Source organism: Moschus berezovskii, chromosome 24 (assembly GCF_049115385.1).
Source record: "Moschus berezovskii isolate FMDL1 chromosome 24, NW_MosBer_1.0, whole genome shotgun sequence".
NCBI lineage: Eukaryota > Metazoa > Chordata > Mammalia > Artiodactyla > Moschidae > Moschus > Moschus berezovskii.
Genome location: NC_142483.1, coordinates 9396935 through 9422476, shown reverse-complemented (window position 1 = coordinate 9422476; position 25542 = coordinate 9396935). Strand labels below are relative to the sequence as shown.

The window sequence follows — 25542 nt, the reverse complement described above, 5'->3', positions numbered from 1 at the left end:
ACAAGCTTCAGACAAGCACTGAAGGGTGGAGCTTGGTGGAACCTGGGTTGACCACTGGATCACCCACCAGTCCACAAAGGGACTATACAGCCCTTCCTCTGTTCACCCCTCTATTATCGTCATTTGTCCATCCATCTACATCCGGTCATCTGTCCACCTATGCATACAACTGCCCTTTATCTCCCGTCTACAGCCACTCTTTTGTCTATCTTTCTATCCAACCTCATCCCGTCTTCTGTCCATCTGTCTACTAGGGTGACCAACTTCCCAAATTGCTGCACACACTCTCGATGTTAACACTGAAGTCCTGAATCCCAGGAAACTCCTCGGTCCCCGGAAAAATGATACAGTTGGCTCATCCATCTGTATCCCTGGCATCCCTTATTGCACTCATGGGCGCGAAGCCCATCCGTCGGCCCACCCTGACCTCCTTGGCCACCCTCTCCCTTGAAGGCAGATAAGACTCCACCCCTCTCCCTAACTCCGCCCATGCCCCGCCCCTTCCGGAAGCGGCTACAACGAATCCGGGCGCCCTAGCAACAGCGCTTTTTGGGCCGCCCAGTCCGCGAGCTGGGCTCCGGGTGCGAGCCAATAGTGAGGGGCTCAGGGAGTGAGGCGCAGGGGGCGGGGCTCGGCGCGGCGGCCGCCATTTTGGTGGGAGAGAAACAATAGGAAGGAAGCTCCGCGGCACCGGGCTGAGGCAGCAGGTAATGCTCCCTTTCATCGGCCTACGGCCCTGCCGCACCGGGGACTTTGGAGGAGGGTTTCTCTGGGTCTTTAGGGAGCGAAGTCTCTGGTCATTAGGGGTGTCCCCAGGTTTTGGGGGCGAGATTCTCCCCCGATTTTGGGTGTAAGAGAGATCTCTCAGGGTCCCTGTGGGGCCAGTTTTCCCCCGGTCATTTGAGAGAGGCATTATTTCTTCAGATTACTGGGGAGAGAAGATCTCCCTGGTTTTGAGGGGCAGAATCTTCCCTGGTCATTGACGGGGGGCGGTCTCCCGAATATTTTAGTGATGCGGGGTCTCTTTTGGTCATTGGAGTCTCCACTCTTTGGAAGACGGCAAGATCTCTGGGTCTTTGAGGGAGGTCTCCAGGACATTGTCGTCCACGATATCTCGGGTTATTGATGGGGGTCTCCCAGAGCCTTCTGCTGGAGAACTCAGCCCAGTGCCTCAGGTACAGTTACCTGAGGCCGGCAGCTGTGCAGCCATTTTGAGGGTTGAATGTCAGTTGGGTTTGGCAGCTGGTGTCAGCGGGGGGAGGGGGGAGTATTTGCACACCTAACCGTCTTATCCCCCAAAGCCCTAAAATGGATCCGGGGACGTCTTCTTCATAGTGATAAGCTTCACCGTGGATGGAGCTTGCAGATCTTTCACATTGGGTTGATTGCAGACTGCGTTTTGTCTCTTGCGTCCAAGTGATTAGTTTCGTTTTTGGATTTTATTCAATTTCTTATAGCCGAATTGCAGAAAAATGAGTCCAAATGTTGTGAAAAGAAAATGTAGAAACCAGTAAAATCTAGTGCTCTTAGATACCGGGGAAGTAAAACTAATCACTGCTTGGTATGAAACATTTTGGTAGTGAAATGTACATAGAACAAGAGTAAGATAAAATCATCTGAAAGAATAGTTTTAAGCACTGAAAGTTCTGAAAAGTGGTAACAATGTTGCAGATCACAAGTTTTATGATACTTTGTATAAAGCACCATGATTGCAGTAGTTTTGATGAATTTAATTATTTATTTGCTGTATTTGCATTTTTAGCAGGGTAGCATTTTAAGTGAACTAAAATGCTTATTTACATAGGTTGCTCTTGTGGAGTTTGTGTAATTTCGTCCTGTAACCTGGTGTTTAGGATTTAAAGAGAAGTTTCAGGCTGGTATTGTTATTGTTTTAACTTTAACCACTACCAGAATTAGAAACCCAAGCAAGATATATACTTTAATCAAATTGGCGTAATGAATACGTTATCATGCTGACGTAATGAATAGGGTATCATGTTGACGTAATAAACCAGTTGATCACTTGGTATTTTTTTCTGGAGGAAAGAATCAGTTGAATGGTTAGCTGGTATTTTACTTGGTTCACCTGCTTTGTAACTTTAGACTTTAGAGTAGAATTCGCAGGAATTGTTGGGAATCGGATGGATGAGAGCTAGGACTGGAACTGATATACAATTGTAAAAGCCAGTTTAGCAGATGTAATAAACTTCTTTTCGTTTCAAGGCCTTGCAGGTGACATCCACCAGCCCTATATCTGTCTGAGCAATGGAAGGTATGAGGAAGGCACAACTTCTGACTGATGAACTGTAGTCAGTCTTTTTTGCAGAGGGGTGCGAGGGGTGCCAGAGACTTCTGTAAGCACCGAAGATGTCACCCGTCGCTAGGCAACAGGGCTAAGACTGAGCCTCCCCAAGGCCAGCTTGCTGAGGTGAAAATTTTCCATTGTTTGGCTCAAGGAGGATGCACTGGGGATGAATTTTTCCTTCAAGTGAAGTTATTTTACCTTGTGGGGTAATCACCTTAAAGACATTGAACACGTTTTTGTATAGTAAATGATTGCTTTCATGTAATTACATTTTAAAGCATATTTTTGTTTTTAAAATAAATTATATTTTTGCTTATTTGCGTACCCAGTAGCAATAAGCAGTTCTAGTGTTTGCAGTATATTCTGGTAGCAAGGAAGAGGCCTTTTCCCCAAAAATTAAGTGTTTACCTCAGAATTTGAAGGAAAAGAGTCACCGAAAATGATGGATAAGGTGGTTTAGGTCTGTTAACCGTCCATCCATCACCAGACTCTGCAGTTAGGAACGCCTATCTGATCTTTACACTCTGCCTTCCTCCCCTCCCCTTAAAAAAATAAGTTGAAATTTTAGGAGGCCTATCCGCAGACTATCATATCCATAAGTACTTCATTGCATATCACTAAGACAAGGGGCTGCCCACAGTTTCTGCACCAGTAGGCCTTTTGTTGTTGTTCACTTACAAAGTCATGTCCGACTATTTGCCATCCCATGAACTACAGCACACCAGGCTTCCCTCTCCTTTACTATCTCCTGGAGTTTGCTTGAACTCATGTCCCTTGAGTTGGTGATGCCATAATTTCTTGATTTTTCTCAAATATTCAGTCATGGTCAGATGGCCTTGATTGTCTCATTGTTTGTTTTTTTTTTTTAATAGTCTGTTTGTTCAAACTAGGATCCAGATACAGTCTGCAATTGGATTTGATGAGGTGTCTCTTAGATATGTATATGGTCACTCTGTTTTGTAACTTATCTGTTGAAACAACTGTCATTTATCTTGTAAGGGTTCCCACATTCTGGCTTTTACTGATCACACCCTGTGTTTGAGACCTTTTGACAGTGGTGGCCGGGTTTGAAGGGGTAATGACACCTGTATATCTTTTTAGTGAAGAAGTTGTGATGGAGTGGCCAGGGCTCATTCAAAAGTGAGCCCCAAACCGTGAACTCTTGAGGACTGTCAGGGACCTATAGGGCCACACAGTGTAAGACCCTCCTCCTCCCTCTGTGTCATATGGTCCAGATTTTCCATGTGGAACAGAGAGCCTTACCCTTGGCCTCCAGGACAATGTAGGTATTTTGCTCCTTGTCTCCTCACAGACCTCCTTCTCTCACTGGCGTTGTACTCTCTGCCCACAGGCTGTTCATTTACAGGCATCTTTACCCAGTGCTCTTTCTTTGCGAGTTACTCTTGGAGTGCCATCTGCTCTTTCCTTTGTGGCTAATTTCCAAATCTGTTTTCAAGTTAGGTTCACTTAGGCTTCACTCCCACCTTACCAGTTACTTGCTGTGCATTTCTTCTTGATGGCTTGATCATCCCTTATATTTAATTGTTGGCAAGTCAACGCACATTTTCTCAGCTGTATCTGACTTTATGAACAAAACATCCTTGTTCTGACTTGTTTTGAAGACTCAGTATCTGACTCATTCCTGTAATTTGATTCTGTGTATTAGGGGTTCTGAAGAGAGGGTCTGTGCTTGCCAGCTCCACTCATCATATGCAGAGTTCAGGGAGGGTATGCATTTTCAGGACAGAGGCCTACAGTTGTCTCAGATTTTCTCGGGGATCAGCTGCCCCCTCAAAGGTTGAGGACAGCATGCTACATCTCACCCTCCACCAGATCCATCTCTATCTTCTCCCCCTCCCTCCTTAATTGCCTTGTGTGGGCTGGGCTCTGTGGGTGCAGTGAAGAAGACAGGAGGCCCTGTGCCCTGCCGTGTGTGCCACTGAGTAGGGGAGATGACGTTAATGGGTCACTCCAGGTGAAACAGGTGTCTGGAGATGGCAGTTCTGATGTCTTAGTGGCCCTGGAGCCTGGGGGCTGTCAGGATGTTTTCCCACCTGCCCTCTTGGGACAAACAGATGCAGAGAGACTCATAAGAGGAGGAAGCCCAGGCAGGGAGATGATGGAGAGATCAGCTTGGTTACAGTCCTGATGGCCTCCTGGGGGTCACAGCTCTATTCATTGGGGGGTGGCTATTCCTTCGGTCAAATCCTCTCTCCAGAGAACTCCCAAGCTTGGGACTGGGAGGGTGTGTTGCCTCCTTCTCTTTCACCTTTAGTTTTGACATCTTCCAGTAACCAGATATTAAATTCATAAGCTTACAAATGACCTGAAATATTTCTATGGTATGAAACATGACAGAAGCGTGAGAGAGAGTTTTCTAAGGTACTCACAGTTTTTCTTTAAAAGCTTAAGGATTTTTCTTCTTTTGAACCCCTTTTTATACATGAGCTTCTAATAAATATGAAAAAGATCGGCGTCTCTTCCTTTGTTCCTTAGGTAAGAATTCAGACAGAGAAGGCTCCCGGTAAATTCTAGTTCCGGCTGCCCCATCCCTCTACTCATGTCACTGTAGTAGTGACCGGCTGGACTGCTCTGAAGCCAGGTTTTTCCTTGTCTCTCTGCCTGGTTAATTTTCCTGATAGAAAATGTCACCACAGTGCTCCAGAATCCAGTAGCTCACAGACCTTGTGGATCACGTCAGAGTGAAAGAATAGGTGTAGTCTTTTAAACTCTATGCTCTGTCCCAGTGGCAGTTCTACTTCTAGGACTTTTTCTTACAGAAATACTTCACAGGTATGCAAAGACAGATACAAGCATGCTCACTGCGTTATGATTGTAATTTCAAAGTTGGAAATAGTGTCGGTAGGGAAGTAGATAAATACATTACAATTTTGTGTGACTATTATGCAGCCTTTAAAAGGAATCATAGATAGATGTAGCAGGCTGTCTAAGTCATATAGTTTAGTTGGGGGGGGAAAGTGGCAAAACAGAAGACAAATGTTGAATAATTTTACTCAAAATCATAGAGACAGAAAGTTGAATGGTGGTTTCCAGGGGCCAGAGGCTAGGCAGAGTGGGAAGTTACTACTTAACATAACTTCAGTTTGAGATAATGAAAAAGTTCTGGAGATGGTGATTATTGTACAACATTGTGAATGTACTTAGACGCCAGAGAACTGTCTACCCCAAAATAGTTAAAAAGGTAAATTTTATATTGTGTGTATTTTATCAGTATTTTTTAAACATTCAGTTCAGTCGCTCAGTCGTGTCCGACTCTCCGCGACCCCATGAATCACAGCACGCCAGGCCTCCCTGTCCATCACCAACTCCCGGAGTTCACTCAAACTCATGTCCACAGAGTCGGTGATGCCATCCAGCCATCTCATTCTCCGTCGTCCCCTTCTCCTCCCGCCCCCAACCTTTCCCAGCATCATTTTAAACATTAGGTGAGAAAAATAAAGCTGACTTTACTGGTGGGCAGAAAGGCAAAACAACGCATATAGCCTGATCCTGTTTCTGGACACAATAGAAAAGTGCACTGAAGAAACCCGACAGGGTGAGGAGAGCCCAGACTCACAGTGTGGTCATTCTATCACACTTGTGACCAGTTTAAAGTCTCTTCTCTAAGAAATGAACAGGATGTCCTGTGGCATCTGTTCCTTTACCTGTTACCCTTTCTTCAGCCTCCCCCTCCACCAGTGCAGGCTTAATATGCCCTTATCCACTTACACTGCCAAGTCCGTCCTCTGACCTCCATCTCCATTGGACTTTCTGTAGGAACTGGGACAGTGGAGAAAGGACACCTCACGTTTGAGGAGTGCGTTACCCACCCGCAAGCCAGGCAGGAGGCTAGATTTTTAATCTTGTTCCCATCTCATGACACCTCCTTAAAATTACTGGGCCTGGTTTACAGATGAAGACAGGCACTGAGAGTAGGTGAAGCACTATTTACACCCAAGCATCAGGCAGGCCCCGGTGTGTCAGGGAGATGATTTTTAAAAGTTTTTGGGACAACTGAAGTGTGCAGACTTACAGAGAGGTATTGAAAGTTGGATTTCTTGTGATACTTACTTTTAATTGCACATGTGTTTAGTTATTTTCTCTTTATAAATAAATAACTTCCTTTTGAAGTTACGCTTTTTATCCACACAGGAAATGGCAACCCACTCCAGTACTCTTGCCTGGACAATTCCATGGATGGAGGAGCCTGGTAGGCTACAGTCCGTGGGATCACACAGAGTCAGACACGACTGAGCAGCTTCACTGACTGGTCATGAGTTGGTTCTCCAAGTTGCCTGTGTGCATTTCTGCCATTCCTGTGGCCACATTTGGAGGTGCTCTCCTCTTAAATACTGTCCACTCCTCTCAGTGTTGACATTGTCACTGGAACCTTTCTCCCAAGCTGTTTGTGACCTCTGCAGTGCAGCCCTTTTATTGTGTTGATATTTTAAAATAATAGCTTTATTAAGATAGTTCACATCCCATGTAATTCATCCCCAAAGAAACCCTGTATCCCCCACCCGCAGTGTTGCTCCCTCTGCACTGACCCATCCACCTTCCCGAGAGTCCTCACACACTGGCTTGTTTGAAAGGACACCACTGCACTACATCCCACCCCAGAACTGGAGAGAGAAAGGAAGTCAGCGCTGCCCAGCTGGTCCTGCTGTCAGTTGTGGTGGTATCTTCCAGAGACAGTTGCCTTGTGACCAGGGAGGCTGTAGCCCTTTACCGTTTTGCCATTTTCCATATGGGAGATTGGAGGTTGAGGACTTCCACTTACTCAGTAAGAGTTAGCTGCCCCTCGGCATGTGAAATCTTCCCGGATCAGGGTTCGAACCCAGGCCACCTGCATAGGCAGGCGGATTCTTAATCACTGGACCACCAGGGATGTCCAAAGCTGCTATATTGATCCTGTTAGCGTGGGACGCTTTGCATACCCAAATGAGGTATGTGAGGACCCAGAGGAAACTGTGCCCTCTGAGCACGGAATCTGGTGTAGCGCAGGGCACACCTTGGTTCCTCCACCAGCAGGTATAGCACTCATTGTGCTGGCCTGCGCAGGTCGGGGCTGCCTGGGTTCTGTGGCTGCCCATGAGGACTGAAATCATTTTTGGCACCATTTGTTTCAGAGAATGGGTTCATGAGTCATCTGGTTTGGGAACTGCTGAGAAATGAGCAGGGTAAACACTGACCGCAGGCAGGGAACATATGATCTTGCCTGAAGCTAATGGACTATTGCTTTACTGGCACAAGAGAGAACCATGAGTCAGGGTAGGAAAGTCCCCCATAGATCAAGACCAATTTTGGGCAGAGTCTTCAAGTATCACTTCTGTTGTTCCTGTTGGGTATGTTGCCTACACGGTGGTGGGAGTTGTAGTTGCATTGAGGAGGAGGAGGTGCCAGATGGAAAATGGCCCTTGATGAGGGGTAACAGGCTTTTTAAGGAGGACTGAGAATTCTTGGTCTTTGTATGGAATACATTTAGGTATTTATAAGTAAATTTGATATTCTGGCAAAGGGGACATGTGACAATTTAGAATCAATAATTTAGATTTTCTTGAAGGAGCAGTGCTCCAGTTTTAGCTTGAAAAACTTTTTAAATTGCTCAGTCTCTGTCATTCAAGCATTGTAACTGATAAATATATTTCTGGGTTGGCTGAAAGCTCCTTCTTCTTGTCTCCCCTCCATCGTGGGGCCCTCAAGTCTTTCATTCCAGAAATCTGGTCTGATGAGGCAAAGAGATGGACCAGTGTGATCCTCAGGGAAGCCTCTGAGAGGCTGCTCTTCACCTTATGGAAAAGTTTGTCTGCATTTTTGGGAACAGAATCTGCTGTTTTATTTGTTCCTCAGAATTGGTGGAAGGATCTGCATTGTTGTGACTGTCATGAAATACACTTACAACTTGTAGTTTCTCCTTTATTAAAACTAGAAGAAGATGCTAAACGGGGGAAATGAGCACCGGGTGTTGGACCCCAGGCATCTGTGTCAAGTGAGTTGCAGGGCCTCTGTGTTGTCTCTCCAGCCCTGCTATGTTCTTTGGTGGAGCCACCGCTTGCTGTGACATGAGGGTGACCTTTCCACCTTCTTAGCAGTGATTTGTTCATCTCAAAGAACGTCTTGTTTTCCATGATGAGGCCTAGGTGGTCTGGTGCCTCAGTGCAGCCATGTGTAGGGCAGTGATCTTAGTATTTACTCCAGAAGGCTGTTGTAGAAGGGAAGGAGTTACAGAACAGACTAAGCAGTAGCTGTTGTCTCCGGCGTGGTTGTATCCCATTGTCACTGAAGGTTGAGTTGGTCACTTCCTCCTCCGACCTTTCAGCACCTTGTGCACACTTTTGGGGCAGGATTATTGGGGTTATTATCCTCACTTGTTTACATGTGGTTGGTCTCCCAGTGTCTCCATTGTGGAGTAGAGCTGTGAGCTTGCAGTGTGGGTGGCATCAGTGTTTTTTTGTGGATGAGTTCATAACCTTCAAGAGCTGAGCAGCCATCTGTGTTTTTGTTTTGGTCATAGTGAATTCTTTTGTTCTTCCTCCTAATGTTTTCACTCTCAGTTATAAAGGTAATAGACATGCTCTGAGTTTGAGAAAATTTCAAGAAGTTTGGAGCATTCAGGAAACTGAAGAGAAGGGAATAATGATCTTACCACTTAATACAGGGCAGATCCAGCTTTTCTGGTGGCTGAGGTTTATATAATGTAACATAAATATGTGTAATTGATTTATATAAATATCATCTATCTTTAAACAAAAAAAAATTACAGTTATGAAAACAGTAAGGTAAGAAAGTGAACTTACCTGCAAAACAGAAATAGGGTTACAGATGAAGAAAACAAACTTAGAGTTACCAAGGGTAAGGAGAGGGGAGGGATAAACTGGGAGATTGGGATTGCCATATATACACTACTAGATATAAGATAGATAAGTAATAAGCACCTGCTGTATAGCACAGGGAACTCTACCTAGTAACCTGTAGTGGTCTATATGGTAAAAGAATCTAAAAAAGGTGGCTGTGTCTCTGTGTATAACTGATTCACTGTGCTGTACATCTGAAACTAACCCAACACTGAAAATCAATTGTACACCAATAAAAAAAGGAAAAAAACACCAGTAAGGTAAGAAAGCAAATTTGGATTGAAAGAAGAAAACCAAAAAAAGTCATACATTTAAAAAATCAGTACTACTTTTTTTTTTTCCTGCTGTGGTGAGCGGCATGTGGGATCTTAGTTCCCTGAACAGGGATTGAACCCATGCCCCCTGAGTGGAAGTGTAGAGTCTTAACAATTGGACCTTTAGGGCAGTCCTAATACTATAGTACTTTTTCCCCTACCTTTCCAGGCAGTGTGTTGACTGCCTCATTTTATGACAGCAGTGTCATAATTTTTCTATAAAAAGGTCACATAGGGGTTTCCCTGGCAGTCCTGTGGTTAAAAATTTAATATTTTTTTAATGCAGTGACTCCAGAGCCTTGGAAGGAGATGAACAGCCATGACCCCTGTGAGTCAGTGTTACTTTTTTAAGGGATAACTTAGCAACCTGAAACCTGGGTCTTTGGGATGTCAACTCAATGCTAATGCAGAATTTCTGAATGCTAATTAGTATATTTGTAAATGGTGAGAGGATTTTAATCTTCTTGTATCCACATTTTAAAGTTTTATTCTTCAATGACCATGCTTTTGCCTAATTTTCTACAGAGAGAGAATTTTCCAAGAGGTTGGCTCTTATTAGATTAAGAATTTGTTGACTTGAAACGGTTCCACAGCAGCAGGTCCCAGATGAGTGTTCAGGTGCAGGGCCCTTCATTTACATGCCCCAGTTAATTCTGACTTAATAGGGTAGGAGATTATAAATGCAAAATTAATACCTAGTCAATGCATTTGGTAAAGTGTATGGCTATTTAATGCTTGTACTCCCTGTATGGTTGGGGTGGGTTTGGACCATTGCAGCAGGTGCCTTTCGAGTTCGCTGTTGATATGTGTGCAGCAGATACGACGCAGAGGTGATTTGAGGCACCTCCTATGGAGTGCTGACTCTGCTGGTGCTCTTCTGGGCTCTGGAGATGGAGCAGTGAACAGAGCAGTCAGACATCTCCAACTTTATGGACTTGGTTTTCTGGTGGGGTTAGACTGGAGGAGACAGAAAATGAACAGGACAAATAAAACATATACAGTATGTTAGATGGTGATAAGTGCTGAGGAGAAGATAAAGCTGAGTTGTGTGAGGCATGTGGATGAGATACGGCACTTTCAGATGGGGTGGCTAAGGAAGACTTCATTAAAGAGGCGGTGTTTGGATAGAGAGCTGAAGGAGGTAAGAGAGTGGGCTGGGGGCTATCTGGGGAAGAGTGTACCATGCAGAGGGAATGGCAAGAACAGAGGCCCTGAGGTAGGTGTGTATCAGGCATGTTTGAGAAATAACAAGAAAGCCAGGATAATTGAAGCAGATTTGCTGTTGGTCTTTCTTTCATGATGAGTGTTTTACTGAAAGGCTTATTGGACCATTTTGTGTCTTTGCTTCTTATTTTTGCTTTGACTTTACAAGAATTAAAAAAAGATAACCATGCAGCTGGTATAGGTCTCCTAGTATTAGCCGTGTGTGCATGCTCAGTCCAGTCCAACTCTTTGTGACTCTGTGGACTGTAGCTTGCCGGGCTCCTCTGTCCATGGGATGCTCCAGGCAAGAAAGAATACTGGAGTGGGTTGCCATTTCCTTCTCCACTCTCAGTATTTAAGAGTAAAAGCCTGCTAAAAACTAGGCTTTGAAGGTGAGCCTATGGCTTCAGGATTAGCAGTGGGTGTCATGGATTTAAGAGAGAACATGGATGTCCCTGAAAGTCTCTACCATCAGGGAGCGCCCTCACAGAAAGGGCAAAGCCCTTACTTTGACCAAGATGGCGACCCAGGCTTACCTTGCTTGGCATGAGTGACTCAAGATGCTCAGTGGAGGCGAGTGAGCCCAGTTAGAATAGATAGGAGGGTAGATAGGGGGTGAATTCCAGCTCGTGCATGTAGAAACTATGTCAGCTGATAGGATCTTTTAACTGCAATCTTTTCTGATTATTTTAATTTGTACTTGTTATGAAATTTTTGTAAATTAATAAAATATAAGGAAAAATTCAGGCTCTTTATTGAAATATAATTTATATACAGTAAGATTCATTGACATTAAGTCTCTAATTTGATGAGTTTTGACAAAGTTATGCAGCCATATAATCACTGTTCCAGTCACAGCATAGAATATTTTCATTACCCCTAAATGTTCTCTTGGGCTTCTTTGCAGTAAGTCCTGTTCCCCTACCCTCTGCCCCCTGGCAACTACTTATCTACTTTCTGCTATTGCTTTTTCCTGAATGTCATGTAAATGGAATTGTACAGCATACATTCTTTCGTGATTGGCTTTTTTTCAGTTAATCATAATGCTTTTGTGATTACTTTGTTGTTGTGATTAATCTTTGTTGTGTATATCGGTACATTCCTTTTATTGCTGAATAATATTCCATTATATGGATGCGTCACAGTTGGTTTATTCATTCCCCCATTTGATGAACACTGGGATTTTCCCCACCTTTTGGTTATTATGAATAGTGCCACTGTGAACATTCGAGTACAAGTGCTTATGTGGACATTTGTTTTCATTTCTCTTAGGTCAGTACCTGTGAGTAGGATTACTGAGTCATATAATAAGTATATGTTTAACTTAATAAGAAACTGCCAAACTGTTTTCCATGGTGGCTGTACTTCTTTTTTCCTACCAACAGTTTTTGAGAATGACAGTGACTGACCCTGTGGTATAGTCATGGGTTGTGAATGGATGTGGGCACTGGCTCTGAGGCTCATGGAGGAAGTTCACCTGGTAAAGGTTGTTTTGTTGCTGTCCCCTGTGACTGCTCAACCCTGGGGCTTTTCTTGAGGCAGAATAAGTGGCCCCAGCAGATCCCGTCTGTAGCCTCCCACATTAACCAAATTCTAGATGTGTGAGCTAAGGGCCCAAGGGTCTTAGTTGTTTTTTTTTCAGTATTTTAAAGGATAAGACTTATTAAGGCATTGTTTCCAGCAGAACCTTAAACAGGTTTAGGGGCATGAGCTGTGGGGGAAATATGTGTCGTGTCCTAGGATGAATCATGTTCTGCATTTCTCACCGATTGATAGTTTCATGGACAAATTGTGAGGCAATGTGGAAAGCTAAAACAGATGCTAAACGTGAAGTCAGTATTTTCCGGTTATTCCCTTTCACACTAGGTTCAGGGTCCATCACATGGACTTCTTAGTAACCATTAATGTTTTAGGATTCCTGGGAAACCAGGCCTTAGACTACTCAGATGTTGAAAAACCTTTAAGAGACCCAACTGCTCAAACCATGCATGGGAAAAGAGTAGCCGTGAAATGCAGTAGGTTCTTGGGGCATTTTTCTTTCTTTTGACCAGACTGAAGCCACTAGAGAAGAAGCTGATCTGTGGTATGCTGCTGCTAAGTCGCTTCAGTCGTGTCCGACTCTGTGCAACCCCATAGACAGCGGTCCATGAGGCTCCTCCGTCCCTGGGATTCTCCAGGCAAGAACACTGGAGTGGGTTGCTATTTCCTTCTCCCATGCATGCTAAGGCGCTTCAGTCGTGTCCAACCCTGTGCAACCCTATGGACAGCAGCCCACCAGGCTCCTCTGTCCACAGGATTCTCTAGGCAAGAATACTGGAGTGGGTTGCCATTTCCTTCTCCGATCTATGGTGTAATCATTGGGAAATTGCTCCTTCATTTTCCCACAGGCATGCAATCTTTAAGGGACCCTAGAACAAACGCCTTGTTTCTCTGCAGCCCCAATGTGAGAAATATGTTGTACAGTGAAGCCATAGTTATCTTCAAATTGAGAGACGAAATATAATTGAAATAAAAGAATCACAAAACAGGACTTACCTTATTATCTGCGATGCAGTGGGGTTTGCTCTTTTTTTTTTTTTTCCTATTTGATTAAAACAGACTGCTGGTTGCCACTCACTAATTGGATTAAAACACCCTTAGAGTAGATATCTGGTGGTGGTGGTTTAGTTGCTAACTCGTGTCCGACTTTTGCGACCTCAGGGCTGTGTAGCCCACTAGGCTCCTCTGTCCATAGAATTTTCCAGGCAAGAATACTGGAATGGGTTGCCATTTCCTTCTCCAGGGGATCTTCCTGACCCAGGGATTGAACCCGCATCACCTGTGCTGCAGGCAGATTCTTTACCGACTGAGCCACCAGGGAAGGCCTCAGAGTAGATGTCTACCCCAAGTCTTTCCTTCCCACCCCTTACAGACCAGAAAACTGGAACCCAAAGGGAGCCAGTGACTTGGGAGTCTTTCTCCAAGCAATGAAATGGCAGAACTGGGGCCAGAATCTGGCTCCGCCTAACTACAGGATCAGTTTTCTCCCCAATTCTGCCATTTAGGAGTTTCCTCCATCATCAGACTTGGCACAGGTGGGAAAGGGCCTTAGTTTTCTTGCCTCTGTGTAAGGTGATGATTCTTCTCCAGGGAGCAGTGTTCTGTGAAGTGCCAGAGTTGGGTGCTGGAGGGAGGGTGGCAAGGTTCCATGGCAAGGTTCCAGCCACTAATGAACACACGGGAGACCTGGGAGAAGGTGGAGACCCTCACTGGGCTTTTCAGCCTCCAGCCACACCCATGAACCATACTCCAGAGAGCTTCCATGAAGGACCAGTTACTGTCTGGGATTTTTCACTGGAGGTGGGGAATGAGTAAGAGAGATGCCTGGAGAGAGATTTTTTTTTTAAATTGAATACATTTAAGGAATCTTGAACAGAGTTATTAGAAAGGGTGTTAGGCATTTGGTGTTAGCATTGCTGTGGCAACAAAAGGAGTTTACACATTTATGAAAGGTTTGAACTGTGTTTCTAAAGCCTGGCTGATGAAGAACATCTTGTGCTTTCATAATTTTATAATTATGGTACCTAGTTCTTTCTTGGGTACTGGCAGACCGATCATGAGTCAGTAGCTTTCCTTTGGGGTTGCTCTTGCTCCAGAGGTCTTTTTCATTACTGAAAAACTGGTGTGAACAGGTCCCTATAAACCTAAAGGGCTTGTGTGGCCACGCATCTCAGAGCTCCACCTTCTGTAGAGAGTCTGGAATGGCTGGATCGCCTGTGTTGTGTCTTGGGATGCTTCTCAGCACCTGCCCTCCTGAGGGCTTCTGTAATGAGAAGGTACTGCCGCGTGTGAGAAATCAGAACCTTTGATTTTCTGCTCTTTGCATATAGGAAAGCATATTGATTTTTAATCCCTGAGTCCTGTGGGAGCCCACTGTCAGTTCTGTCTGAAAGGAAAAGAGAAACACCAGCTAAACTCTTTGAAAGAGGCTGCTTTATAGAGAGAAAATATGAAAACATGCTGAAAACACCATCACAGGACAAGCCAAGTGTCCCATGTACGTCTGAGTGCTGTACCAGAGCACATGTGCCAGAGACCCTGGGCCCCAGAGGCAGAGGGCCAATCCAACAAATTGAGGTTTGTCTGGAAACTCTGGCTTCTTGGCGCTAGTCCTGGATGAGTTTCCTCAGCTCCCCGAACCAACTTCCTTGTTTCCAACAGGGAGAATAATGTCTCCCTCATAGAAAGTATCCAGAGGATTAAATTAAGTCCCTGCAGTGAGCCTAGCCCACTTTAGAGGACAGTGGGCAAACCTCCATCCGACCCGTTCTCACCGCCACCACCACCATCTCAATTGGAGTCATGGGAATTGGAGGAGTTCCCAGTAAAAACCCCTTACAGATACTGAAATATAGCCCAAGCCCCCCTGTTAGTATTGCTAGTAGCACCTGTGTAGTCTGTAAATTCTAGACAGAAAACAGAATGAACCTGACATACCCTGAAACGGTTCACTAACGCATGGAGGTGTGCTTTGCTGAGATCCAGTGTGCTTGGGGATCCGAAGTTCCTGGACCTCAGTGGACAAGTGCCCCCAAAATTCAGCTTTGGTTTAAAGGTGTGCCCCAGCTTTTGGAGATAGGGAGAGAACCAATAAAAATAGTCTGTGACCTAGAACACTGTGTATCTTTTTTTAAAGGAGTTAGCCAGCCATGATCTGTTGTTTTTAGATACAGAGGTTAATCATTAAAGCTGGGCCCAAGCTCCACTGCTAATAAGGTTAATAGGGCTTGTCTTTGGCCTTGAGTGGGGGCAGTGTGCACACCTGTGGGGGGCGGATGGTGGGTAATCTTACTAGGTGGTGCATAAGCAGGTTTCCCTTTAAATACATTTTATAAAAACATAAATAACGACCAATTTATAACAGGGAACCCTGTTAGCACCACGTAACCTATGCTGTGTTAGTATAGATTCATCATCATATGTAACCAGTGTACCACTCTGATGGAGGATATTAATAATGAAGAAGGCTGTCTGTGCATATGTGGAGCAGATGGGTATGTGGGAAACCTTTGTATTTTCTCAGTTTTGTCGTGAACCTAAAACTGCTGTAAAATATAAACTCTATTAAAATATATTAATTAACGGAGAGCCTTGGATGTCAATTACTGTAAGTTTGACAATTGTAGTAGAAAATGGTAAGATTTAATGCGACTATTAGGTTTGAAATTGTGATTTTACCTCATCGTTGCTTCGTGGTAGTGTCCTTCTAAGGCCTGGTGGGGGTGATTGGAGCTGTTTGGGGTTCGTAGCCAGTCCCTGCGAGTCGGCATCCGGCCCCGCCCGGGACAGCGCGGCTGTTTGTTTCTGCGGGAGGGGGCGGGGCCGAGTGGACGGCGTGGGCGCGACTCCGCGGGAGCTCCGGCTGTTTTGTCTTTTCTGCTGGAAGAGCTCGGCCAGCGCCTCTAAGGCGGTGCCCGGCCGTTTCCAACTCCGTTGTCACTTTCCGCAGAGCGTCCTGGCCCACACGGCCGCGGAGCTGAGGCCGGAGAGACGGACGCACGGACAGACGACAGACGGAGGACGCGCTGGCCGCTGGACCCCGCTGCCCCTGCTTCTCCCTGCTGCCCGCACCTGGAGGATGAGCCCAGCCTTCAGGGCCATGGACGTGGAGCCCCGCGACAAGGGCATCCTGCTGGAGCCCTTTGTCCACCAGGTCGGGGGGCACTCATGCGTGCTCCGCTTCAACGAGACAACCCTGTGCAAGCCCCTGGTCCCCAGGGAGCACCAGTTCTACGAGACTCTCCCAGCTGAGATGCGCAAATTCACTCCGCAGTACAAAGGTGAGCCCCCAGTGGCCTTAGGGGTCTCCAGCGCCTGGCGAGGACGTGCGAGGCGCCGGGGCCAGAGGAGGTCCGGGCAGCCATCCCGGGAGCCCTCCCCCCTCCCACCCGCTCTGTGTTTTCCCTGCTCCTCTTGGCCCTCCGCCCGGCACCTCACACCCTCAGTTTTCAAGCCCTGGTAAGATTGCTCAATTCTGTTTTGTGGGTTTGTTTTGCGTTGATTTTTGGTGGAAGTGTAGTTGTGTTTTATGTTCAGGTGTCTCTTGATCACGGTAACCCATAGTCCCCCATGAGGGGACGTCGGGAAGACTTTGAGAGGATTTTACCCAGAGTACTTGCCGCCTGCTCTTTGTCCTCCAGGAAACCAGAAGCCCTGGTGATTAGGTAGGCTGGGCGCAGGGTTGAGTCAGATGGAGCGCAGGAGTGGGAGGCTTGTGCTGATTAGTTGAAGCCCTTTGCTATTACGGAATGTCCCCAAAATTGCTTTATTACGGCAACCCTTTGATTCACGTATGGTGACTTTCTTCCTTTTTATAAGGGGGGGAATCAGCATGGTGTGGTCTTTCCTGGGGAGGGGGGATCCTTTGTAAATCAAGGAAGAATCCTTTAAGGAAATTAATTGCAAAGCTGCATTGCCTGCTTATGTAAAAGACTCTTGAACAACTTGGGTTCTTCTGGGACTGTTGAAACATATTCTTTGAGGATAGAATGTTAAAATCGCCTCTCACTGTACTCTGAATATGCATGGTGCTTTGGTGGGGATGGGGAAGTTGGGGGCCCTCACTTGGTCCTCTCTGTTGTTTTTTTCAGGACAGAGCCAAAGGTCCCTTGTTAGCTGGCTGCCCTTGCCCCCATTTTTTCCCTGGTTCTTTCCCACCACAGGAAAGTGTGGTTCCCTGAATTCCCCACCCCAGCTCCTCTGCGCCCAGAGCCGGGTACCACCTCAGAAGCGTCGTCTCTCTAAGCTCACATTCCCTTGCAGCGAGCAAGCAAGCGGGCAGGCAGCAAGACCTGAGCAAATTGAATGATCCTAGGCCAGAGAGGCCTGGGAGGAAAGGTGTTCAGCCAATCGGTTTTAAGGCACTCATCGGCACCTGCTGAAACCCTCCCACCCGACAGCCCCCTCCTCAAAGACTGTCTCATTACACGTAGCAGGTTCTAGAGACTCGGGGAGAGCTGCTTTCAAGGCCACTACGCGTCTGTGCTCCCAGCCCAACCCCATTTGCCTTGTGTTCATCTTGTTCTTTTGTGACATGAGACTGCAAAGACCAATAAAGGAATATATTTGAGAAGGACAAAAGGCTCGGGGTGCCCACCGTGTGGGGGCGCTGCAGGAAGCCTTTGCCAGGGTGTCTTGTGCTGTGTGGTTTGTTTTGTTTGCTCCTTTATTTTGTTTTGCTTGCCCAGTCTTCCCTTACCCTCAGACGCTTCTCACCCCTCAGGCAAATCTCTGTTCAGGCTCTGCTCTAAAACAAGCCTCAAGGCCGTTGGAGATTCTGTTTAAGGTAGTAAAAAAAAATCCCACAAGATTTAAAAGGCAAATGTCCTCATGTCTCTCTTAGGATTAGAAGAATTACATAAAAATTAATAAACATTTTCAATGATGGAAAAATGTGTCTTGTAATTCTTTGGCTCTTGCCTCGTTGAGTGAATCATAGAGGAAGACTCTTGGCCATGTTTACTCCCTAATCGCTTGTCTTGTATGGTGTCATCTTTTCTAGCTGTTTTGATATTTGTTAGGTTTGCAGATGAGTTTGGGGCCTCTGGCAACATAGAGACTAAAGAACAGGGTAAGAAAAAAACAAATGTTCCAATCATGTTATTTGCAACACATATTCCTGTGGAACTGAAAGTCTTCCATGTTCACCCTCCTTCTAGGTGTGGTATCCGTGAGCTTTGAAGAAGACGAAGACAGGAACTTGTGTTTAATAGCATATCCATTAAAAGGGGACCATGGAACTGTGGACAGTGTAGATAATTCAGACTGTGAACCAAAGAGTAAGCTGCTCAGGTGGACAAACAAAAAACATCACGTTCTGGAAACAGACAAGAGCTCTAAGGACTGGGTGCGGCAACACCGGAAGGAGGAAAAGCTGAAGAGGTGGGTCTAGGCTCGAGAGGAGACTGCACACGGGAGGAGGGGCCTCAGTTACAGCCCGCCCCCGGGGCTGAGGACTCACAGGAGGGACTTAGTAGGTGCCTTCTCACTCAGGGGTCGGTTCCCACCCGGCATGCCCAGCTTCTCTTTGCTGGACTCTGAGTTAGATTGTGCCATTTTGGGTGAAACAACTGTCGTGGCAGCTGTAAGAGAGTTTCAGTCACTCATTCCTCCAGCAACTGTCCCATGCCAGGCCCTGTGAGGCATCTGGGAATGTAGCAGTGACCCAAGACAGAAGCCGCCCCATTACCGCAGGTGGTTCAATGATAGTGGGAGACAAAATGGACGCATCTTGGGGATCCCCCTAGGCAGTGCCCTCCCAAGTGGCACACCTTGACAGAGCTTATGAAAAGATAAATTCTGTATATATATGTATTAAAAACGTAGCTTAGAACTTCCCTGGTGGCTCACTGATAAAGAAGCTGCCTGCCAGTGCAGGAGCCACAGGTTCAATCCCTGGTCTGGGAAGATCCCGTAGGCCTCAGAGCAGCTGAGCCCAGTGCCCCACAGCTACTGAGCTTGCATGCCCTAGAGCCAGCACCGTGCAACAAGAAGCCACCGTGAGGAGAAGCCTATGTGCTGCAACTGGAGAGTAGCCCTTGCTTGTCACAACCAGAGAAAAGCCCACAGAGCACAGCCAAAGATAATTTTTTTTTTTTTTAAGTGTAGCCAAGTAGATTGACTTATTCTCATGGAATTTCACTTCAGCCTCTGTCGCCAGCATCCTGAGTTAGGGAACTTGGATGTACGAGAAGCCAGGGAGTGGTACTACCAGAAGATGGGAGCCGGGAAGGCTGCCTTGTGGGGTGTGGGCTGGAGGCAGAGGCTGTCCTTGCATCTTAGGTTTTCCTAAAGCAGCAAGCTAACCGCTTCATTTTTCTAAATCAACCTCCTTGAGGTATGATATATACAGTAAAACGCACCCATTTGAAATGTTCAGTTTGTCCACTGAAACAGCCACCACATCAAAGCATCAAACTTCTATCACTGCAGAAAATTCCTTCATGCCTCTTTGCCCCTGACGTCATGAGATGTGATGATTTATCAGCTTCTTGTCTCTTTATAGCCATAAGTTAGAAGAAGAATTTGAGTGGCTGAAGAAATCTGAAGTTCTGTACTACAGTGTAGAGAAAAAGGGGAATGTAAGTTCTCAGCTTAAACACTACAACCCTTGGAGCGTGAAGTGTCACCAGCAGCAGTTACAGAGAATGAAGGAGAATGCAAAACAGCGGAACCAGTACAGTATCCTTTGCTCGTAGTGCATCTCTGCACTGGGGAGGGGAGGACAGGGGAGGAGGCCCTTCAGGCTTGGAGAGGGAAACTGGATTTTTTAAAGTCATGGTTGTGCCAGGACACCCTGCATGATAGCTGGGCAGACATCACTTCCCTCTGGGCTGAGGGCTGGAATGGGAATGCAGTTGCTGGGGAGGAAGTTAGCTGGGTTCCTGGGAGTGAGGGTCACCTCATGGAGGGACCAACTTGCATTCAGGGTGGTTTACCCTGGAAAGCAAGGAACTGGTTTATGTTTTCACATACTTGCAGAAGTCCCCAAGTAGAGCTTAATTGCCAAGGTCTGCGGTGGGGTTGGACTAATCTTTCAGTCTGGTTTACTGGGCTGCCACATGAAGAAATCACAAGGGAAATGTTCCTTCCTCTTTTTCAATTGGGAACCTGGATGTAAACTAGAGTAATGCATTGAACCTAATGGTACCAGTCACCCAGTTTCAGCAGTTGGTTAACCCACTCATGTCAGTCTCCTGTCTCTATACACCTAGCACCCCCAATTGAAAACTCTCTGAAGCAAGTGTCAGATAATTCATCTGTATACACTTCAGCATATACCTCTAAAAGATAAAGGTATTTTAAAACACTGATATTATCATTACTCCGTGAAAAGTGGACGGTAATTCCTTACTGCCAAATATCTGATTTGTTTTCCCATTTTCCTAACTGTCTCATAAATGTTTTATTTATGGTTTGCTTGAATGTGGGTCCAAATGATGTTCACATGTTGCTTTCAGTTGAAACGTTTAAGTCTTTTAAAACACATTTCTGTTTTTTTCTTCTTGGAAATTTCTTGTCAGAGAAACTGGGTCTTCTAGAGTTACCCGCCCTCTGGATTTTACTGATTACATCCTGTGGTGTCTTTTACACATTACTCTTTCCCCTCTGTTTCCATTAAGTTGATAATTTGATCTACAGGCTTGATCAGATTCAGGGTCAGTTTGAGGGAGTGGGGTCAGGACTCCTTCAGAGATGGTATTTACCTGTTGATTGGGAAGCAGAGTTTCATCGTCCTTCTCTTTTGTATTGCCATCGCCTTAGATCCATTTTTTAATTAGGTGGTTTTTTGTCATTCCTTTTTCATTCAAGAGCTGGAATCCTGCTGTACAGAGAAGCTTTTCCTCATCAAATCCGTGCTTATCATGAAGTATAGTTCAAATAGGAAAAGCAGGTTAAATGTTTATTTTCCTTATTTACTATTTGAAATAATGAGATGGTTTCTTAACATCCTCCAAAGATAATCAGTGAGGTTTTCTGCATCATCATGAACCCATGAATTTGTTTAAGTTTTTGAATGCGGCATGTGGGATCTTACCCCCTGCAGTGGAAATAGAAAGTCCTAACCACTGGACTGCCAGGGAATTCCCTAAACATACTTGACGTGTTTTAGTTTATTGCAGTTATCTCTGATGCTCAAATTGTCCCATGCTTGGCGAGTGGGAGTCTTTTAAAATAGGCTCCTGAGTCATTTTTACACAAGCACAGTTGCCTGTGATAGCTGCCTTACTTTTCTGGAATGAAGAGATGGTACAGGGTCAGGTATGTTTCGTACTCCAGATGTGAATTCAGTCATTCCTTTAAGGCAGGGGTTGCAAGCTTTTTCAGTAAAAGGTCAGATAGTAAATATTTTAGACTTTGCAGGCCACACACTGTATCATAGCTCTGTCATCTGTAGCATGAAAGCAGCCATAGATGATGTAAATGAATGAGCATGGCTGTATTCCAGTTACACTCTTATTTATGGTTGCTGAGACCTGAATTTCATTCAACTTTCATGTGTCATGAAATATTATATATACTTTTTGACCTCTTAAAAATATAAAAATTGAAAATTCCCTGGTGGTCCAGTGGTTAGGATGCCATGCTGTCACTGCCAAGGGCCTGGGTTCAATCCCTAGCCAGGAAACTAAGATCTCACAGGCCATGTGACCAGAAAAAGAAAAAATTCATTTATAAGAACCACTTGTTCCTAACTTACCAGCTGTAAAGCGGTGAGCAGGGAGCCATGGTTCATCAGTCTGCACTCTAGGAGCACTGGTCTGGGCATTGTGCTAAGTCGCTTCAGTTGTGTCCAACTCTTCGTGACCCTGTGGACTAGAGCCCGCCAGGCCCCTCTGTCCATGGGATTCTCCAGGCAAGAATACTGGAGTGGGTTGCCATGCCCTCCTCCAGGGGATCTTCCTGATGCAGGGATCGAACTGGCGTCTCTTACACCTCCTGACTTGACAGGCAAGTTCTTTACCACTAGCGCCACCTGGGAAGGCCCAGGGGAACTCATACATCTGGTCATTGTTTCTCGGCCTTTTCGGTGTCCCCATCTGGGAAATACATATTTATTTGAAAAGAGAAAACTTTGTGAGTTCCTAAGTGATATTTCTAGTTCTTATTTAAGATTGGGGTTACTGAACTTACTGATATTCTGTCTGTGATTTAGGAAAGGATGTTGTTGGACTGTGGTCCCACATCTTGCTGAGTTCAGGAAATAGTGTGTATGTCTCCCATGCTGCTCTCAGGCCAGTTCCCTGGCAAGAATTGCAGGTACCTTTTAGCCTTCTGATCAGCCCTGGGCTGCCTGCCTGGGAGATAGAGCAGAATTTCTGGTATGCCACGTGCAGGCCCTGCACCCTGGGAGTGCCATGGAGCAGCACCTTTTCTTTCGAGGGGCCTTGTCCTTCACCACTCAGAATTTATCTTACTGGAGAACCTGACTTCCCGTTACGAGGTGCCTTGTGTTCTGGACCTCAAAATGGGGACACGCCAGCATGGTGACGATGCTTCAGAGGAGAAGGCAGCTAACCAGATCCGCAAGTGCCAGCAGAGCACGTCGGCAGTCATCGGTGTGCGTGTGTGCGGCATGCAGGTGAGAGGCGTGTCAGCGCATGGTGGGCGTGGGCTGGCGGGGCAGCCAGGAGCTGCCACTCTCCCACCATGGCAGAGCCCCATTTTCTCAAAAGAGTCCACATGTGACTGATCTTGTTGCTCTCTGGTGAGAAAGGAAAGCCTGTGTGCTGGGACTGGCCGGACTGGCTGAGTCCAGAAGCTGTGGACCAGAGAGGGAGAAAGGGGAGACATTGGGCACTCTCCACCAACCCACACACTGAGCAGAGGGCTGTATCTGAGTGGGTGTTGACTGGCAAGGACAGGGCCTTGTGTGACTGGTGTACTTAACAAGTTAAAAGGATCGGGTCCAGGGCTGTCGTCTTGCCACTTTCCTAGGACTGGACCATCTCTGCCTGAGATGGCTGTCGGTCCCTGACCTGCTGGTCTCCCTCCCACAGGTGTACCAGGCGGGCAGTGGGCAGCTCATGTTCATGAACAAGTACCACGGACGGAAGCTGTCCGTACAGGGCTTCAAGGAGGCACTTTTCCAGTTTTTCCACAATGGCCGGTACCTGCGCCGGGAGCTCCTGGGCCCTGTGCTCAGGAAGCTGACTGAACTCAAGGGCGTGTTGGAGCGACAAGAATCCTACCGCTTCTACTCAAGCTCCCTGCTAATCATCTACGACGGCAAGGAGCGGCCTGAAGTGGCCCTGGACTCAGACGCAGAGGACTTGGAGGACCTGTCGGAGGAGTCTGCTGACGAGTCGGCCGGCGCCTATGCCTACAAGCCCATCGGCACCAGCTCGGTGGACGTGCGCATGATCGATTTCGCACACACCACGTGCAGGCTGTATGGTGAGGACAGTGTGGTCCACGAAGGCCAGGATGCTGGCTATATCTTTGGGCTCCAGAGCCTGATAGACATTGTCACAGAGATAAGTGAGGAGAGCGGGGAGTGAGCTCGCTGGCTGCACCAGCACCTGAGAGACTCTCTGTGTCCCGGGCACAGCTGTGCTGTGTCGGGGAGGCGGCCGGTACGGCCAGGCGGTGGCCCTGCAGCCTGGAGCTGACGCGCAGAGGCCTCTGTGAGTCCCAGCCTGAGCCAGCCCCAGCCGCGCTCGGAGTCTTTATTTATTTTAACTATTTCTTCAACATTCCACATTTGATGATGCAGATACCTCTTTCTTCCCTGAGTGTAAATGTTCTAATACAAATCTTTTTGTTAATTGTAACTGCTGCTGTCGTTCTTGCTAGGGATAGGGGGCTGGCAGGCAGCCCCCCTCCCAACCCTTGGAAACATCATACATGCCACGACCTCCACCCTGGTCCAGCAGTGTCCTCCTTGCCACTGCCCCCACCCCATGGGCCCTGAAGTCACCATAGCCTCTTGGCTAAGTCCTCAATCCCCTAACCAAGCACCCACAGGCATAAGCTCAAATGGGTCCATCCCAGCACCCTTATGCAGAGAACTGCACTGGACGTAGCTTCAGCCAGAGTTGGACAGCAGGTGTGCCTAACCTTGGGTCTAGCTCCTGTGCCACTGGCAGCAGCTAATTGGCCGGACACTGTGATGTCAGGCATCCTGGGGCCAATCCCGGGACCCTAGGTGGCCACCAGTAGTCTGTTGGCGGCCATTGGCTCTGTGGTCAAGGTCATTGTGATGTCAGGCATCCTGGGACCCTAGGTGGCCACCATGGTCTGTTGGAGGCCATTGGCTCTGTGGTCAAGGTCCCAGGAGGTGGGGGGCTTGATGGGAGGGGGTCTTCTGGCCCATGTGGGCCTCGGCCACACCATCTGCCAGCACTCCTACCCAGCCCTGGAGCCTACTGCAGCCACGCCAGTGCCATCCTTCATGCAGTTCCAGCCTGGGCAGCCCCCAAGAGAGCTATTTCTGCTCTGTTCTCAGAGGGTTTCAGGGAGAAGTGTGGCAGGAGATCTTGAACTGCTGATACAGGCCCGAGGGAGAAGAACACAGAACTAGTGCCAAGAAAGGATCCAGATGTCCAGGTCTAGCAGCCCCACCTCTTCCTGACCCTCTCAGCACCTTCTCTCCCAGGTCCGCTATGCCTATGTCCACTATATCCAAAGCCACCCAACCATGTACACTGGCTGGGTTGTGCCTACCTGCTCCCTGGGTCCAGGCTTCCAGAGAAGAATGTGGCTGGACCTGCCTCTGGACGGGGATGGGAGGTCCCCAGGACGCTGGGTTTAACTAAACCCAGAACCCCTTGGTTTTCCCTGCTGCTTCATAGGACTACAGTGACCTCAGCAGGTCAGGGCTGACTGGAAGGTGGGCCAAACAGGCTCTTAATATGCCACATGGTACCCCACTCCCCATCCACCAGCGCTTCTATCTGCTCTCAGAAGGAAGCATCAAAAAGAAAAAAAGGAAGCATCAGAAATAAGATAACTGGGATTTTTAAGTCTCCAAAGACAACAGAAGAGAGTGGTGTGAAAGCGACTGATAAGGGTGGGAGCCTGACCTTATGCTGTGAGGAGAGGAATAGCATCCCAGGCAGAGGAATGGATATGCAAGGACCCACGTTGGAGAGGAAGAGAAGTTAGTGGCAGAAGAGGAGAGATGGGGACCGAGGATGGGAGGACTATGGACAGTGAAATGGCCTGACCTGGTGTTTGTTTCTGCAGCCCCCTCTCCACTCCTGCTCCCCCGTTGCCCACCGCTGGAGCTTAAAGAAGTGAGCTCAGCATGCCTCGGGACACAGAGGAGACCCGGGGTCGCTGTCGTTAATTTAGTAGGTCAGGATCCACTTCCCTGTGGTGGCAT

General features: G+C 46.9%; 1 protein-coding gene across 4 annotated transcripts; it reads left to right on the top strand.

The window, feature by feature from the left end:
* Positions 1 to 608: 608 nt before the first annotated feature.
* IP6K2 (inositol hexakisphosphate kinase 2) lies at positions 609 to 23989 on the top strand. 4 transcript variants are annotated; one of them, XM_055413770.2, is made up of 7 exons: positions 609 to 707; positions 6458 to 6639; positions 16165 to 16495; positions 18374 to 18596; positions 19720 to 19895; positions 22622 to 22797; positions 23216 to 23989. In XM_055413770.2, the coding sequence occupies exons 3-7, from the start codon at positions 16294 to 16296 to the stop codon at positions 23714 to 23716; spliced, it is 1278 nt and encodes a 425-aa protein (XP_055269745.1). In that variant the 5' UTR covers positions 609 to 707; positions 6458 to 6639; positions 16165 to 16293; the 3' UTR covers positions 23717 to 23989. The 4 variants fall into 4 exon arrangements, with proteins under 4 accessions (XP_055269745.1, XP_055269746.1, XP_055269747.1 ...); XM_055413772.2 differs by having other exon boundaries at positions 654 to 707; positions 6458 to 6515; XM_055413771.2 differs by lacking the exon at positions 6458 to 6639 and having other exon boundaries at positions 627 to 707.
* Positions 23990 to 25542: the final 1553 nt, after the last annotated feature.